This window comes from Sturnira hondurensis, unplaced genomic scaffold (genome assembly GCF_014824575.4).
Source record: "Sturnira hondurensis isolate 20B ecotype Veracruz unplaced genomic scaffold, ASM1482457v3 Scaffold0022566, whole genome shotgun sequence".
Lineage (NCBI taxonomy): Eukaryota > Metazoa > Chordata > Mammalia > Chiroptera > Phyllostomidae > Sturnira > Sturnira hondurensis.
Genome location: NW_028095197.1, coordinates 2,646,227 through 2,665,424, shown reverse-complemented (window position 1 = coordinate 2,665,424; position 19,198 = coordinate 2,646,227). Strand labels below are relative to the sequence as shown.

The 19,198-nt window shown below is 42.1% G+C and overlaps 1 protein-coding gene across 5 annotated transcripts in view; it reads right to left on the bottom strand.

Annotated features, from left to right (window-relative positions):
* Positions 1-4,997, bottom strand: part of NTRK2 (neurotrophic receptor tyrosine kinase 2) — a 319,680-nt gene extending 314,683 nt beyond the window's left edge. For 3 of the 5 annotated variants that reach the window (XM_037035694.1, XM_037035695.1, XM_037035697.1), the window contains exon 1: positions 4,603-4,903. In XM_037035694.1, coding sequence (XP_036891589.1) covers positions 4,603-4,814 — 212 coding nt within the window. In that variant the 5' untranslated portion in view covers positions 4,815-4,903. Of the gene's footprint in view, positions 1-4,602 lie in introns of all 5 variants that reach the window. The other 2 variants (XM_037035692.1, XM_037035693.1) reach the window with 1 other exon arrangement.
* Between the last annotated feature and the right edge of the window lie 14,201 nt (positions 4,998-19,198).

Genomic DNA, 19,198 nt, shown 5'->3' with positions numbered 1-19,198 from the left:
GGTTCAATGCCACATTCTACCTTACAGTGTTTGAACCTATTAGAAGCTCTCCAGAGAAGTGGTAAAGTTAGTCTAGAAATAATGTCAGTGTATAATATTCAATTGGAGTTTGAAAATGTTTCTTCCCCTAGCAGGCAAGATGAGCAATGAGTTAAAAGTGGAGGCACTTGCTTAGTACCAAAGGCAAAGAAAAGAAAGAAAGAAAAAAGAAATTCAATTTCCTTTCCCCAGCTAAACAAAAACTCTAGGTTTCACAGTCCTGTGACCTAGTTATAGTCAAAGAGATCACACAGGATGTTCCTAGGGAGAAAGAGACCTTAACTCTCAGCTGTTCAGCCAACTTTTCAGCTTAGAAAACTTCTTTACAAGGGAATACTGAGACGGACACAAACAGAGGTTTATGGAATAAAAACAGTGAACGATCTTAAACTCAGGAAAAAATAAGAGCTAACCTTGGTGCTGGGGGCTGTGACCACACTATCTCGACTTTGCTTTACTGTACTTGTTTATAATAACATGTAAGCCAGGCTCTTCTCTTAACTCCAATGCTCTGATTTCCCATCAGAAAACACTTTTCGGAGAAGACAGTCGATGAGAGGTGATGGAGAGGGGGAGGTGGAAGAAAGCAGGGTCAGCGGGGTCATGAGGCTTTTCAGTTGTGTGACCCCTTGTAATGAAAACCTCCATAATGCAGAGATGGGAGGTATGAAACTGAGACCTCAAAATGGTTGTGCTGAGCTGAATTCTGAAAATACCTTCACTAGGAAGACAGCGTATGTTTAACAAGAGCTTGCAAGCTGCGGTATTAAATAATGGAAGATGTAAATTAGCCTGCCTTACTTATTAACAAGTCCAGTGTGGCTGATGTAACCACACGTAAAACTTACTCTGTGGTTCTTAAATGCAAGTAGAGCACAATTCAAACTTCTAGAACCTCCAGTGGAGGGGGCTGAGAAGTAAATATCACAGTAATAGAAACTGATGCCTTTCACTGAATCTTTATAAGTGCCAGAACTATTTGTTACTACAATTAACTGTAATGGAAAAGCTACCTAAGGTGAGAGGGCCAAAATCAACGTATTAATGACATAACATTACAGTCACTTAACCAAGCCAACGATAAATTGCACACAGAGCAGTGTGGCAGCAGAAGCCGCAAGTTCTATTTGTGTTGTGCTGAGAGCAAAAAAAACACACAGTGTGCCCAACTATTACCCCCAAGTCAGAGAATATCACCCAAGAAATTCAGAAAAAAAGGTCACCACTGGTCTTCTCTAAAATATAGGCAATGTAGAAATCCATGCCCATTTTACAAAAATGGGAGTATACTCAACACTACTGAATGGTTAGTACCAACAGAAATGGTTAAAATGGCAAATCTCATGTTATATGTTTTTGACCACAATAAAAAAAATACATGACCTATTTTAACCATGCCTTTCATCACCATGAGAGACAGGACTTGTCCTTTGCGATACATTTTGGCACTTGGTAAAACTGAGACTTAAATGGTTAGTCACACAATTCCAACAACAGGCTTTTCTCTTGAATTTCATTTATATGTGACAATGGTATTATTTTTAAACTGGATTTAGTGCAGGTTTGGTCTAACTACCTCCAAGGTACAAAAGGTGGCACTTCTCACAGTGTGATGACGGCCAGACGTAATGCGTAGCTGCAGATAGAGAGCTAGAGATCCCGATATGGATCATGTTCCTGAGCAAAGCCTGTGCGAGAGACACTGTGCTGGGGAGGTTTTTAGGAAAATAGGCCCAAACAGTGACTCTGAAAGAAAAATGTCAGCTTGATTTAAAATATGCATGTAGAAACAAACAAAAAACTTCATCTCTTAGTCAATACATATATTTTAAAGTGTTCTATCATGACCTCTCTCAGCATTCTGACAGGCATAGTGGTTATATTTTCCCTAATATATTGCTATTTAAAAATATGCTGTTTTTAAATGATACAGTCAACTGTTGCATCAGCAAGTTCCAATCAGTTTATTTACTTACATTATTTATTTTTTAATAGAAACACGTAAGTTCATTGCAACACCACTAAACCAGAACTTTAAAACAAGTTACTTGAGGACTACCCTTGGGTCTAATAACAAAATTTTTAAAAATGTGCATTTGGTTCCAACTGTAGCTGGCACCCATGGCCAAGAACTTAAAAGCTGTACAAGCAAATATGAACATGTAAGAAAAAGAACACAGATGGTGTCATATAGGGATGAGTGAAACAAGCCCATAAACTGCTATCACTTTGATAATAAAAGAGCAGAATTCAAAATAATTATATTAAGTGCTTTCTATACAAGGATTCCAATACATTTTACAGACAAGGACACCTGGAACTCAAACAGGCTGAGCCCATCAAAGCTGAGGGACAGAGCGAAAAAACATACTTTTTTCTGTCGACCAGTCTGATTCCCCATCCTAAACACTTATGACTACACAGTTCTCAATTATCTCCAGCTCAATAAATTTTCAAATCAAAGGGGTACAAAATAAGAGTACAAATCAGGAGCGCCATTATTGAATGAATAGCTGTGACAAGAGCTTTGGTAAATATAATTTAAAAAATCAATTTTAAAAATCCTGAAAATAGGAACCTGTCATCGGATATAAAAAGAACAACAGCAATTGTGGAGACTTATATAAGAAAGCTCTGCCTAAATCTACTGATTTTATTTATATTTATTTATATATATAATATATAAATTTTTATATATTTATATATAATATATAAATGTAATATATAAATATTTATATATAAATATATATCAGGTAGCTAAGACCACTAATATTTAAAATACTACTTTTATTTTTAAAAAAGTTTTGTCTTTTTTAATAATTTTTACAATATTAAAGTGGACAAGGGTTAAAATGAAAATGATTAGCCCTATTTCATCCCCTCCCTCTTTATATTATCTACCATCTAAGACTTTTAAAACAACAAAACGTCTAACTGTACAAAGGCACTGCCCATAGTCTTAAAATAGTCTGAAGAGCTCTGAATTCCATATGACTTCCTGCATCTGACCACTGACATCCCATCTTATGAAAAAGTCACAGATCCTGACCAAAGGCCATAGACACTCTGACCAGCCTGGCAAACTTGGACCAGCCCTGCCCAGAGCCAGCACCGCAGGGGACCTACCCCTACCCCTCGCTCAGGCTGACCGCTGCTCTCTTTGCAAGAAACACTGAGAACCAAGCCTCCTGGATCCAGCCTGACAGTTGGCTGCTCCTGGTACATCTCAGCAGTGCTAGGCCAGTACATTTCCCCTCTGCTCTGTTGTCACTTCCTTCTGCCCAAGCCTTATAACATGAACATCACCAGCAGAACAAACAGCGACTACGTGGGTCTCTTACTTACATGAAAAAAAAAACAGGTTGTCTCGTTCATACGTTGGCAGAAACAAGCTGTGCGTTTTCTGTGGGGAAAAAAATGCATGCGCACTCGCCAACCGGAAGGCCGCAGCCCAAGCCCTACCTTCAGGGCTGCCTATCTTAGTATCAAACACATAAGGAAACCAGGAGAAAGTTTGCCTTACAGCCCTCTACACGGATGAATAAAATTTCATGTTAATGAAATAAACAGCAAAGTCGAGTGAGGGGAAGGTGAGAGCAAAAAATTAAAAAAATAAAATAAAAACCACCTCTGGCAGAGGGGACCAGAGAATGCTGGAGAAAAGACTGGTAAATTCCTAATGTATTTGTCACAAGGCATCAGAAGAGGAGAAGTGCACGATTCTGCTTCTCTGTCAGGCCAGAACAAGCCCAAACATCTCCAGCAACCTAGGGGGCCCATGTTGAAGGCAGCAGCATCTGAGCACTATACACAGCTCTATCACCCAACCTGGTCCTGGGAAATTATTCAGTGGACAATTAAGATTTATAATCCAAATGGTCTCAAAATTATATCTCTGAGAAGTCAATTCCAAATTAAATCAGGCCAGGCTTTTAGGCTTCCAACAATCACATTTTCTCTTTTGAGCAAGTGCTTTCCAACACTCAAAACTTCTCCTCTTACAGATCATTTTCAAAGCCATGTCTGAATGCAATCTCCTAAGCAAAATCTGATGTATAAAATGAAAAGGGAGATTGGTCGACTCCAAACCTCAGAGAAACATAGTGACGGAAGGACTCTAACCTCCTCTAAAAATTTTCAAAAAGTTAGTTACCTTAACCTCGTTTCTGGTAAATATTACTGAAACTTCTCCTAACACAACATACACATAGCATCTTATCAAACAAAAATGTCCAAAATTAAGTTATTGCATATGGAAAGCTTAAAGCACACCCAGCAGGGCTTTGAATTATAAAGTGCATATTGAATGCCTTCCTACAAGGGGCAAAAGGGGTGTGTTGTGTGTGGGTGTAACGTATTTTAAATTGTCACACTTCTCCCCTTGGTATTGGCCCCAAGCCAGTGAAAAAGATAGGTAATTGACAGATGGCTCAGTCTTGCACATCTCGTCTCTGACTTCTCACCAGACTTGAGATAACCTTCATGCCCAGGAAGGGCCTGCCTGGCCAGCCCAGGTCATAGAGGCCAGGAGAAAAGAAAGAAGGAAGAACATCAGGAACTCACATTTCGGTGATGTTCTCAGGGTCTGCACTGTTAGGCTCCAATCTCGGAAATGCCACGATGCCAGGAGTAGGGTCGCTGCACCAGATCCGAGAGGTGCTGCATTTGCAGGACGTAGGACAGGCGAGAGCGGCCCTCCAGAAGCCCACAACCAGCCAGCAGAAGCCCCAGAGTCGGGCCATTGCGGGTCCATGCCACCTTGTCCAGGTCGACATCCCTAACCGCCAGTGCCAGCTGGAGTCAGATTGAGTACGTGTCCCTGTGCTGCACCCAGTCGGTCTCCTCTGCCAGTGCTGGGCGGTCTTTGCCGCTCTCGCCGCTCTCTCTACTGGATGCTGGTCACTGGCTGTAGAGTCGAGTATGTCCGAGGCTGAGTAAGTCCTGAAGGGCAGCACCGTTCACAGTGCCCGGGGCATCTCCGGCTGATTCACAGGGGGCGCTACCGGCACTCGCAGCTCCGCCGCGGGCGCCGCAACATGGCCCAGCGCACAGGGCACCGGCCACGGCGGGCGCTCCCGGGACTCTCGGGGGGCGCAGGCTCCTTGCTAGATGCTTACTGGGATCACGGACGCACCTCGGGGCTGAGGACAAACAGACAGGCATGAGACTGGGCATAGGACCCCAGACACCAAGAAATGAGGCACTCTCTTTTCGCGCTCGCATCACCCCCACCCTGACCCCAGGAAGGAGACTGTGGGTAGATGAGTGCCCAGCTCCCATCCCAGAAATAAACTTGCTCCTCGATGTCACTGATGCCTCTGGGGCCACCAGTATGCCCATTCTCTTTCCAAGTCTGAAGTCGAGAGAGGGAAGGTAGGGCTAGGGTCCCTGAGACCGGATTCCATGGCACAGGCCAAGAGAAGGACCCTTTTGAAAGGGGGACGAAGAGACTGCCGGCTATGATGGCTCCGAGACGCTCCCCCACCCCCCATGATGCTGCAGAATCCACCACCACCGCTGGGTGCAGGGAGCGCGGGCAGGTGGTACAGTGTGTCCCACCTGGGGAGCCGCCACAGCCACCCCAGGGGGCACAGTGAGGGCGGAAAAAAGGGAGGCTACTGCCCGAGCTGCTCACCGGGCCTCCAGCGCCTAACGCCCGCCGGCGGCGCCTGGGTCCAGGCTCTTCCTGCCGCTGGGCACTGAGCGCGGAGAGAGCGCGAGCGAAGGAGCGAGTGAGGCTCTTGCTCCAACCCAATTCTGGGAGCCGCCGCCGCCGCCTCTGCTACTGCTGGCGAAGTGACGTGAGGGCTGACGCAGAGCAGGGGCAGAAACTCCAGAAAATTAGTCTGAAATCCAAAAACACACACGCTCATACACACACAAACCCATAACACCCTCCAGACAAAAGCAACAAGGAAGGGAGGGGAATCTGGGGGCGAGCGGGGAGGAGGGAGGCATCGGTGCCACTGGCCAGAAGCAGGCAGCAGCAGCATGTGGGAGTTCACACACGCGCACATACGCGCACACACACATCCTGGCTGTATAGACGCGCGCCCGCGTTGTGTGTGTGTATTCATTTAGATACAGGTACCTCTGAAATGGACCGTTCTGCTGCTCAACGCCTCCCAGTCCCTAATTCACAACGCAGTCTCTTCTACAATCGCACCAGAGGCTGTCTCCTTTTTTGAAATGAAAACCCAGCTCGGTTCAGCTCTGAAAAATGCGCTGATTCTTATTATAGGAATCCTCCCTCCCCACTATATTCTCCTTTACCACCCTGCCTAAAAGGGAGGGCGAGGTATACTAAAAATAAATAAATATTGTAAACACCAAAACGTGTTAAACATTGGTAACCAAGGAACAGGCCCCCATTCCGGGATATCTATTTGGGAATCCGTGATTTTGGAGGGTCTTCCTGTTGTGCTTTTGTAGAAGGAGGGGAGTATTCAAACGCAACTCTAGCTCTCGAAGTGGGCCTTTTTCCTGCGGTTTTCTGGGATCACACGCCTGGGAAACAGAGACATGTGAGGGGAAGGGAGCGCGCCTGACGCGTATTGGGTTCCCTAAGTGCGCGGCTGCAGCCCTGGCCTGTCCGATGTGTGGCGCCGCGTCATTTTCTCTCATCTGTCAGCCTGGCAGGATGCAGCCATTCCCAGATCACTCCCCGCTATGCCCACCCCCACTCGGGGCACCCAAAGCCCTTGCTCCCCTGCCGTACCTTGTGCGTTTTCGGGTGTGCGCGGGTGTGCGCGAACGCGTGCCCTGCGCCCCTGCCGCCTGGATCACGACATACATCCAGTTACCGAGAAGCCCGGAACGACCAGAGCCTCGGGGTCTCACTAGGGACAAATAAGGCGATCCCGGAGGGTCGGGTGACAAATCGTAACTGCTCTGCGAGCTCAGTTAAATGATGGCTGCGGGGCATTCGTATGCCTGGTCTGAGAATCCGTCTTCTTATTTGCGGCTCGGAGAAGCTGTTTTTCCGCAGTCATTTAGAAAGAACTAAGAAAATGCACTGCAGTGCCATACACTTCCGAGGGCTCTGGTGCCCCCGCGCGGGGAGAGAGCACCCCGCATGCTTGAGAGCACAAACCAAGGGCCGTGGCTGCGGCTGCAACTGCACGGGAGGGGGGGGGGGGCGCTCTGGCGCCAGATGCGCAACCTGCGGCTCCTGATGCGTACGCGCCCGTGCCCAGCTAGCGCCGCTGGCCAGGTTGGGCAGTTCTCTGAGCCAGTAAGGGCGACCGGATGGGATCTTGTCCAAAAGATGAGAATGATGACCCATCTGCCGGTAGAGGCTGGAGTGGGAGGATCGAAAAATCCTAACGTCCAAGTAAATGCTTAAATCTTTGAGACATTTTAAAAATTACAAGGAAATGGAAAGCATGTACTGGGGCTTTTATATAAACCCCCAGCGCTTAGTGTAACAACGGGAATCCTTGCAGAGAACCCATAACAATTTTGTTGCAGGGCTTGAAGAAAAGGCCAGCAGGTCTGTCTCTCTCCACCATCACTGAGTTGTGACAGGCACTGGGTTCTAAACTACCAGGCTGAAGTTCATTCCTCTACTCAGCTGCTAACCTCTTCCAAGGAAGGAAAGTGAAGGGCAAAACTGTCTTGGTCCAGGTCACACAGTATCACTCTTCTACCTTGCCCTTGCAGAACACCTGGGGGTAGGGTATGTGCATAAGTATGTACATCTCCATCTCTCTCCCTCTCTCCCTCTCCCTCTCCCTCTCCCCCTCCCTCTCTCTCTCTATAATATACACAAACACACAACCCACCCTCACCCCATTTTTCTTAGAAATGGCCTATTTGTGTCCTAGTGGCTGTAAAGTGTCAATGCAACATGAGGACTGTATGTTGGAATATTTTTAGAATCTGTATTCAATATATATTACTATTAAATTTAGATTCTAGATATACCCACGTTAAATATCTCCCACATAAAATTAGAACTGGCAGCCCCAATTCTAACTACCCTTTTACTGCTCAAGTGTTTTTCCATAGTCCTTACCATTTTTCAACAGATCATTTGCTTATTTATTATATTTATTGTTTACTGCATTTCTCCTAGTGGAATGTAAACTCCACAAAGGGTAATTTTGTTCATTGATATATCTCAAGGACATAGTAAGTATTAAAGTGTGTGTGTGTGTGTGTGTGTGTGTGTGTGTGTGTGTAATGAATGAGATGCAATAAACTAGCATTGAGATTTTTCAAACGAGCGCTCTGAATGCTCCCTTTCTTAATATCTAAGATTACAGGTCCCTCTAACTGTTCCATCTGGATACTCTCCCTCCCATATCCACAATCTTTGAGTCATCCCAGTGCTGAAAGTTGACATAGCAATTCTTCAAACCTTACTTCCTGCTTCCTCTAGCCAGGTAGCCAGGTATGTTCTAGCTCCAGGCCTGAGGGCCTCAAGATTATCATGCACAGTGCCTGAAGCACACCGAGCAAACAATAACTATTTCTTAATTCATTAAATTATTGATCTATCTCAACTTTAAGAACTACAAGCTATTGCACAGAGATTTCAAGGATTCTCAGACCGGAGATGATGAACATTTTTCAGATGGACAAAATGAAACAGAAATAATTTTCCCCAGATCATATGGACTCTTCAAGGCAGAGGTGGAGAAAGACAAAGTGTTGCAGATTCTTGCCTATACTGAACCTGTACTGTTAGGACAGCATTTCTCAAGCTTTTTTTTAAAACCATGATCCATAGTACAAAATGCTTTTTATATCATCATCGAATGCACATATATAAATATATATAACTTTAAACAGTCTTCAAAAAACTTACTTACTCTTAATACATGGAATACACTAATTTTTATTTTCTATTTTATAACATTTTATTTTTAATGTTTGTAATAATCTAATAAATCAATTTTAACATCCAATACTGGGTTGTAAAAACAAAAACACTGCCAGCTTCTGCTTCTGACTAAGATGAAGTAATAGGGAACAGATTTCATTTCCAGCCAAATCGTCAATACATGGAACAAAATATATGAAATATCTCAAGACTGTGGAGATAAGATGATGAAGCCTGTGGCTCAAGAAGAGGGAATCCAGGAAGAGTCCAACTCCCTGAGTTAAAGAAACATAGCTGAGAATTGAAGAAAACCAAGGAGGGCAGAGTTCACAAGAATCAAGTAGCAGAGAAGAGAACAATGAGCAAAGGGAGAACTCCAGAGGTCTGCAGTGGGTCCCCTCAGGTATTCATCAGAGTACTGATTAGCACATGCAGGTGGTGAAATTACCTGAAGCCAGAGGAAGAAGTGCCAAAAGGATTAAAGGGAACAGAGTCAAAGCCCTTTCAAATTCAAAAGGGAAATTGAAAACACTACATATTAGAATTCATGCTTGTATGTCAATTATAGCTCAGTAAAGCTGGAAAAACAAATGTAAAACTATTTTCTTTAAAAAAAGAGTTTGTGGGATGCCACTAAAGCATCTTAAATTATTTAGGAGGAATTTTTTAATGCCAAATACCTATGTTAGAAAAGAAAAAGGGTTTTAAGCTTTTTCAGCTTCCACCTTCAGAAACAAAAGAGCAAAAAACAAATGAAATACAAAGTAAACAGGAGAGAGGACATAATAAAGATAAGAGTGGAAAAGATACAATAGAAAACAGAAGAACAAGACAGGAAATCAATGAAGCCAAAAGCTGTTTCCTTGAGAAGAAGGGTAAAATTAATAAACCTCTAGCCAGACTGACCAAGAATGAAAGAAAAAACACATAATCTATCAGACACAGAAATGACAACAATGACAGCACTAGAGAATCTATGGGCATTGAATAAACAATAAGGGAATATTATGAACAGTTTTATGTAAATAAATTTAACAATTTCAATGAAATGGATACATTCCTTGAAAGATACAAGCTTACACAGGTCCCTATAGTAGAAATAGACAACCTGAGTAGTCCTGTATCTACTTCAGAAATTGAATTTCTAGTGAAAAACTTTCCCATAAAGATGACTCCAGGCCCAAAGGAATTTAATGGTGAATACTACAAACCAATTAAGGAAAACTAACACCAGAAAATGAATAGTACCAGAGTATTACCAAGGAAGAAGAAAGAACACTTTCCAACTCACTCTATGAGGCCATATTGCCTTGATACCAAATCAGACAAAGACGTTACAGGAAAAGAAGACAACAAAGCAACATTCCTCATAATGCTAAAATTATAAATAAAATCTCAGCAATTTGAATCCAACAAAACATCATACATTCAAAAAACATCATAACTGAGTGAGGCTTACCCCAAGAATGAAATTTTAGTTTCATACTTGAAAATCAATCAACTTACCCTATTTACAAACTAAAAATCTAAAGCAATGTAATCACCTCAAAAGACATAGAAAAGGACAATCTGACTTAATTTTCAACATTTATTCCTGAGACCTCTCAACAAACAAGAAATAAAAAGAAATGTCCTCAACCGATAAACAGAATCTACCAAAAGCCTATAGTTGATACAATCCTTAATGTGGAAAGTGGAATGCTTTCCTCCAAATATCAATAAGGCGATAAGGATATCCCTTTTCATCATTCCTCTGGCATTGTACTGGAGTTCTCACCAGTGCACTAAATGGAGAAATAGAAATAGAAGGACAATGGTATCGGTGACTGCAATGGAAGCATCCCAGCAGAAATGAGGACCCAGCGGGCAGCAGCGGACTGAACCAGAGTGACTGCTTTCTTGCCACTACATCCGTCTTCCCCACCAAAGTCAAAGCCAGTCCACGCTCAGCGATGCAGCAGCCTGCTTGAATGGTGTGTGGTGATTCTTGCCAAGACCTGCCTCTGACAAGCACTGAAGCTTTTCCAATTATTTTCACGTGTGTACATCTCTGTATCCTTCCTCCTTCCCTCTACTGGGGGCACTCCAGCCTCTGACTTTAGATGACCTCAGAACTGTTTTAAGTCTGGTGAATAGAAAGCCTTATAGAAACAAAGTCCAAATCATAATTTTACTTCTGAAGTCATCCCAGCAAAGAGAAAACAGAAAACCAATAATTTTGTAGAACAAAAATCCACCTCTTCTTGAGAATCTGTTGGTTTTCACCTACATGGTTTCTCTTTCTTAAAGAACATTCAGGGTCAGTTAGTTGACTGACCTCATGCCTTATAATATAAATACCTCTTTTCCATCCAGGAAGCCTTGGAGATTCTGCAAAGCCCTTTGCACACCCAAGAACTGCAACTTTTGCCTTCCCCCTATTGCTTTTTAAATGTTTCAATAAACCTTTTCTACCACTGGAAAACATCTCCTGTGCAAGGGGCAAGATGTCTTGTGGATTAAGAGAGAAAGTATTGGAGATGAGAGAACACTTTTTTGCTCCCATCTCCTCTTAGCCTCACAAGTATAAGGGAGAAGAGAAGAACCTGTTTCTAAAGGATAATTGCATTTCCTGAGGGCTGATAAAGCTAAATCTGGGTTTTCTGTACTGCACAATATTGCTAATGATCTTCAAGTTGTATTATAAGATCCTCAAGTCACAGACAGCAAAGTCAAATTTTTTTTAACTTAAACTTGAAAACATTTCAACTCAATACTTTTTAGACTGGGAGGCAAGTTCTGAGAACTACCCCAGGGCTCCTGCAATCCCAGAGACTTAGCTGCCACTGCTTTCGGTTCTGTTTCTCCCGTGTTTTTGAACTCTTTGTTCTCTAAGTAACTGAGTAAATGATACTCAAAGAAGAATCACAAGATTGTTTTAGATTCTCAACTTGCCTTTCTGTGCTTGCAATGCCACATTTATTTTTAAAATGGGGATAATGTTATCACACATCTCCCATCTCACAAGGTTCTTGAATGACTAATTGGATATTGTCATTGAGTGTCTGAAACTTTGTCTGAAACTTTCTTAATGTGAAGGATATTGCCTCCAAAAGTGGTTGCATTGCCTAATTATTAATCTTTAGCTTGTAAGCGAAGAAAGTCATACAACAAAGACATTACATCATTTCAACAAAGATCAAAAGTGTCGAGGAAGCCCCCACTTTCTGGGACAGAAGAAACAATCAACAGCCTCTGAGAAGCTTCCTCTGACTATAAAGGGGGCTGGCTGGCCTGTAGGTGGATATCATGAGAAGTGGCAAGGTACCGAAGGATCTCACCTCATCCCAGAGGCAGCAGCCTGCTGGCTTCCTTTACTTTGGGGCTTTTGACACAGTTATGGGGCTGGCTGTAGGAACCAGGTTAGCTCTGTAGTGCCCGGGCTACATTGGACATCTTATTAGAGAATGCAAGAGAGCTTTTTGTTAAGTTAGGCTTTTCTCCTCATCCAGATTTTCATTCTGGGATATGATTTCCTTTGCAGAAAGGAGGGTGCTCCAAGTAGTTCATTTTAGGTTTTAGTGGCTACTGGAGAAAAAGAAAAAAAAGAGAGAGAAGGAAACTTCTACTCTTCTTCTTAATAGCTACCTATAAGTGGAATACCGTCTAAACACTCACTAGAGATTGGCATAGCTCTTTGTATAAAAAAATTTCCCGGTCTCTTATTTTCATGAGAACACTGAGAAGAGGTCATCACAGCTTAGCTCAATACTCCCTCCATCTGAGATCCAGGCCCTTAGCCAGCCTCCTCTCCAGCACATATGGTCTCTGCCTTCTTTTACATCCCTTATATTTCTAGGTACTTTGCTCTACAGCCAAAACATGCATGTGGAACCTAGCCTACAGAGATATTTAGCAGAGACTCAAGACGATGAGTAAAGCCAAATTTTAAAACAAATCGAAAGACAGCACACACACACAAACGCTTCCATTTATTTTTAATCTCTTTCCTTCCCTCATCATCCCTCTTGATTACTATTTATTTTTCAATATTCCTCAGCAACAAAAGCAGGTTTGTTTCTGCTCTGTTTCCTATCACTTTTCTCCAGACAGCCATGGGGTGTGAAGCAGACGTAAGACTGCCATCTTGTGCTCAAGACAGTTATCATTGTTTCTTCTGAAATCAAATGAGATTTGTGAGATTTGAGAGAAGAAGGTCTTGGAGTCCAGGTCTGATGTTCTCTGAACTAGGTTTTCCTAGTAGCTTCACAAATTTTCTACCCTTTGGCCTTGCTCTTTCTTGGCCTTCCCTCTCCAGGATCTCATGAGTCACCCCCTTAGTTGAAAGCCCTTTTCTTTTCCCAAATGACTCCAGGTATGATTTAGAATAATTATAGTTCAGATGCCAATACCTATGCTTTTATGACTGAGCTCAGTGGCCTGACTCAGGAGAGTGAGTACTTAATAACTAAGGCACAACAGATTATGTAAAACCAAAGACCTTGTGGGTCTTCTCCACATCTACCATCACCTGTGCATTGGAAACTGACTGCTCATGACTGATGTACTGCATGCCAATACCTTGGTTGGGGGCCCTGTAGGGACCTCATTAAGAGCCAAACTGTCTGTTCTGTGAAAAATCTCTTTAAGGGGGTAAGAAGACAAATTATAGAGTGAAAGAATATATTTGCAAACCACACAGCCAATAAAGGGACTAATATCTAGACTATATAAAGAGCCCTCAAAACTTAACATAAAAAGAAACACAAGATCCAATGAGAAAATGAGCCCAGACACAAACAGATATTTCACCAAAGAAGAAATGCAGATAATTAATAACACAATTTTCAAAATTATTAACTATTAGTAAAATGCAAATTAGGGCTACAATGAAGATATCACTTCATACCTTTCTGGATTGCTAAAAAAAATTTTTCATAGTGATAACATCAAATGGGGCAAGGATGTCAAGAAACTGGATCATTCATTCATTACTGGTGGGAATATAAAACAGTACAGCTACTCTGGAATATAGTTTGGCAGTTTCTTCTAAAAATGCACTTACTGTATGACCCAGCAATTGCACTTTGGAACATTTTTTCCGGAGAAGTTAAAGTCTATATTCACACAAAAATTAAAACATGAATGTTCATAGCAGCTTTATTCATAATAGCCAAAATTAGGGCTAGGCCTAATTTCTTCAATATGTAAATGATGAAACAAACTGTAGTACATCCATACCATGAAATACTACTCACTGATAGAAAAGAATGAACTACAGATACACACAGCAACTTGGATGGGCCTCAAGGGAATTATGCTCAGTGACAAAGAGTCAATCTCAGCACGAGAGGTCAAATACTATATGATTCCATTTCTATTATTCTTCAAATAAGATTATGGAGATGGGGAATGGATTAATGGTTGCCAAGGGTTAGGGATTGGTGGCAGGAGGGAGGTGGGAATGTTAGAGTAGCTATAAAGGGTGAACATGACGGAGCTCTGTGGTTTTGGTTTAGTTCTGCATCTTGATTCTGAATGGTAGTTACATGAAGCTACATGTGCGATATAATTGCATGCAACTACACACACACAAATAAGTACAGGTATAACTGGTAAAATCTTAATTAACTCTATAGATTGTACCAATACCAATGTCCTGGTTTTGATAGTGTTCTATAGCTATATAAGATAACAGCATTGGAGGAGGCTTGGTAAAGGTGTCCGTGGGACTTCCTTGCACATTTCTGTGCAATTTCTTCTGAGTCTGTAATTATTTCAAAATAAAAAGTTTTTAAAAATTCACAAACCCCCAGCATATTAGCCGTAATCAATAATATACCATATATGCTATGTGTGGCAACAGGAGACAACACAGTGCACACCACTGCACCTGAATTGAAAACTGAGGCCCTCCTCCCTCCCTCCAGAATGGATTGCATTTGATCAGCCTCGTAGGGTGGTTTTCACAATCACTGACAAATCCAATAGACTCAGAAAAAAAAACTAAATCAAACATCTCAGGAACAAAAGGGCCTTTGTCATTCCCCAAAATCCCATCCGTTCAGGATTTTGCCTCCTGTTGAGTGAACTGTGAGTCACCTGCCTTGAAGATTAGCTGATGAATAATAAATGTTCACAAAGATAGTGGAGTGAATAGCTCAATGCATTAGCCAGGACAAGCCAAATGCTCTAAGAAACAAGCCCCAATTCCAAGTGCCTGAACAATTAAAGTTTATTTCTCACTAGGCAAACTCCAAAGGAAATCAACCTGATTGGATCGATCTCCCTCCACAGCTGCTCAGGAATCTGGGTTCCTTCCTGCTGTGTCAACTCTACCTTCATTACAAGTTTGCTCTGGCATCAGCCAACCGCAACAAGCAGGGAAGAGAGGGAATACATTGGATGGAACAGGGTGCTTTCAAGGTCAGCTCTGAAGTAACATGCATCACTTCCTCCAGTGCTACTGACAAGAGCCCCACCCAGAAGCCTGTGGGCTGGGAAATGCAGGTTAGCTGAGTGCCCAGGAGAAATGGTTTGGTGAGCACAGAGCAAGTCTCCGTCATACCAACGTTTCCAGACTCACATTTGCTGAAATCGGAAGTCAGCTGTTAAGGGACTGAAGAGGGGAGGGGATGGGATGGGATGGGCAACATGGGACTGAAGTAACTGAGTGTGCAGAAGATTCTATGTGAAAGCTCTGATTTAAGGAAATCCAAGCAAACCATAACGTGTTGACATTCAGAAGGATCCTGAAATTTCTAGATGATTGGAAATCACTCTCACAGCTCCCAGAATGTTATCATATATTTCGCCAGTTATTTTTCTTGTTACTTACACTGATATTATCCTGCACGTAAGAGTTATGCTCTGTAAATTATTCAGACCTCAATTCTCCCCTTCCATTTCTTAAAGGTGAAGTAATTCACCAAATAGAGCCACAGAAAGAAGACAATTCTCCCACTAAATTCTCCCCTTACAAGAAACTAGAGCTGAGTCAGGGCATGGAAAGCCCATCGTTTTCAGAATGCCTGTAGCTTCTAGTCACCTCTCCTTACAGCACAAACGTCTGCCAGAATTTGCAAACAAGACGTTTGGGGCATTGTGCGGGGAACAGACCCAGTAACACATGCTCCCAGCTGGGCTACATTTGGTCTCTCAGTGGCACAAGCGGGTTATAAAAAGACATAGTCATCATGAAAACAATGTCCCGAATGTGAAACAACCTTCTAAATATTAATGGCAGATTCATTTCTAACCCAAGATGGGTCATGTGGTTTATTTCCACCCAGCATCTCTTCCAATTGCCCTAACAAAATGCACCTCTTTCCCTGACCTCCCCACAAAATCCTTGCATAAACCCGTGGTGCTCCTCATAAACCAACACTTGGTGCTCCCATCTGCTCCTGGCACAAGCTTTCCAGAGTGGTCTCTTCTGTTACGGCGTGGCCATGACTCTGGTTGTCTGAGGTAGGAATCTGAGTCGTTCTTACACCCCTTTCTCTCTCACTAGCCTAATGAGAAGATCAACAAGCTACTTGGAAATAGAAGCAAGCCACTTCTTCGAACCAAGTAGCCAAAACTTTGACATTGCTTTATCAAAGCCGAAATAACTATTACTTTCTTTATTCCCTTCTCTAGGTAAAAGAGAAAAAAAATAAAGGCTAAGCTCCTACCAGAGATTTATTCACAAAACCAGCTGCCAAATTACGTTGTTGGGTCACTTAGTCCTGTCTCATGATCTACAGCAGGGGTGCCCAACCCACGGCCTGTGGGCCTCATGTGGCCCAGGATGGCTATGAACGCAGCCCAACACAAAATCATGAATTTACTTAAAACATTATGAGTTTTTTTATTAGTGTTTGTGTATTTAATGTGTGGCCCAGAACAACTTTTCCTCCTCTAGTGTGGCCCAAAGATACCCAGAGGTTGGACACCTTGACAGTATCCAGATGAGGAAGCTGACATTCATGTGCAAGGAATATTCATGCTGTTCCATTGGCTATAAACTCTAGGCCAGAAGGTGACAAGATACATTCAAAAGGTTTTGTTAACAGCACATAAAATAACCAGAGTTCTAGTTAAGTGGAATAATTCTCCAGGTGTTACCATTAATGAAGTTTTTTTACTGTATATTGGAGAAGTTTGTCTTTCCTAGGTCAATAACACATTGGAAGGCATTTACTGAGGTGTTGTGATTATTAAAATTCAAGTATGAAGGGAGGTTAGGAAGTCAATGATATGTGCATGGTGGACAAAAGCAACTCCAGATGAAACTAATAAAATAGTGGAATTCCACTGGTGTTGGTTGAGCACATTCTACGGAGTGTCTTTACAAAGAGCCTACCCCTCTAGATATTTCTGTGGTCCTTCTAGAAATAAGGATACTGAGGCTTTGCAATAACTTGACCAAAATTATACAGGCAATTGAGGTGAAGCCAAACATCAATCCTTAGATTCCAACACCTTTGCTCGCCTCACCGTGCCACACTGCATAAAAATCCCTGCTGCCCACCCCATCTCTCATCCTTCAAGTGGTCCCCATGAATAATATTTATCCATGTTCTTTGAAAGAAATGATTTTTACGTACTCTGGACCCTCAACTCATCTCAAACAAAGCTCACCAGATTTGCCTTTCATCTCTGAGCTTTCTGTTGAATCTGAGCGCTGTCCTTATTAACCCCATGGCTGCATGGTTTCACATCACTATGAGAACAACTCCTGAAGTGATGTTCTGTGCAAAACCTCAAGGTCATTTGAGCACAGGGTGCCTTTCACTGCTCTCCTGAAATGTTTCCCCAAATTTCCATCTAAATTATAAAATTCATACTTTAAACATAAGCCTTTCTCTTAGAATACCATTTGGTGTGGATAAAATAAGTTAATATCACCTCCTGCAGCATGAGCAGAGAAAATAAGACTTTCCAAACAAGTGCTTCTAAGAACAGAATCAAAACGGGCTTACCTAGATGTAGTATCGTAGGAAACGAAGGCAGGCAGACAGACGGAAGTTCAAAAACATGTGGAGTGAACCTAAATAGGATGGTTCTTTGCCAGGACATTCCACATAATGTGACACTCAGCAGTGGAAGTAAAAAATCAGTACCAGACACTGGAAACACAGTCAAACCCATAAATCGGGAGGATCATGGAGGGCCTGCAGTGTGGAGAGTATGAGGATCACTCAGTTGCTTTATGGGCCATATCTGTGCAGAATGACTATAATGTGGGCAAGCATTTGGGGAAAGAGTGTGTGAGTCCATAAGCAGAGAGGCCCTTTAACAACCAAACTGGAATATGAAATGAGTTCAGCAAGGAACAGGGATCAGAAGACTAGTCAGAAAACACTGATAACCAAAGAAATAAGCTCTCCTTTTTCAGAGTCTGGGAATCTGTTTTGGATATGGGGTATGGGGTCTAGTCCAGACAGACAACAGCGACTGTTTCCACCCAGAGGCAGCCAATATTCCACGCTTGTAACACAGTCTCCTGAAATTTGGGAAGCCGGCTTACTCCCAAATACTCCAGTGTTCTTCGGAGGTGAGAAATGAGTATCCCTGGTGTGGGTAAAACAAAACAAAACAAAACAAAACAAAACAAAACAAAACAGTGTTATGAACAGGAAATGCTCAGGAATTTTGTTCATTATTTTATCTGTTACATAGTCTTTCCTATTTTATAAATAAACCTTTAACCATGGTAAGAGTGTTTTTGATGGGATAAGATGCTGTCTTGTGAAATTGGAGGATTTATGAAAAACCCATGTGTGAAGTCCACACAACAAAGTGATCAGTCATAGTTCTAACTTATTCCAAAATGCAGGGAAGGGAGGTAATTTGTAATGATTTGGCAGAAAGCCAATAGAGGTTAGCACTGTGGTTGAAAATTGTTTAGACCCTTATTGCTCAAGGAAGCCATGAAAAGTTAGATGACCATATAGGTCACGTTATGTCAACAGGGACAATCTCTTTGTCCTCTGTGGATGCATTTATAACATTCACCCAATTGACATGTCATTTCTAACATCTTATTGTGAGAGAGGTTTTCAGAATCACTGTCAAGTTGCCATGTGATCCAAAGAACAAATGAGAGTCATCTGGCCAGAAATTCACATAGAAGTCTGTTAAAAAGATAGTCGCAATTATCAGTAAAATCAAATCTGAGGAATTCCTATATTAAAATAATTTATTTAAATATATAAATAAATATAAAAATTACATATATATATATATATACACATGCATATATATAAAATACATTTTTATCACATGTAACTTCAGGACTTTAGTGTCGATAAAGCTCCAAGACCTAAAGAAACCAAACAATTCACTTTGATAATGTAGCTAAATTAA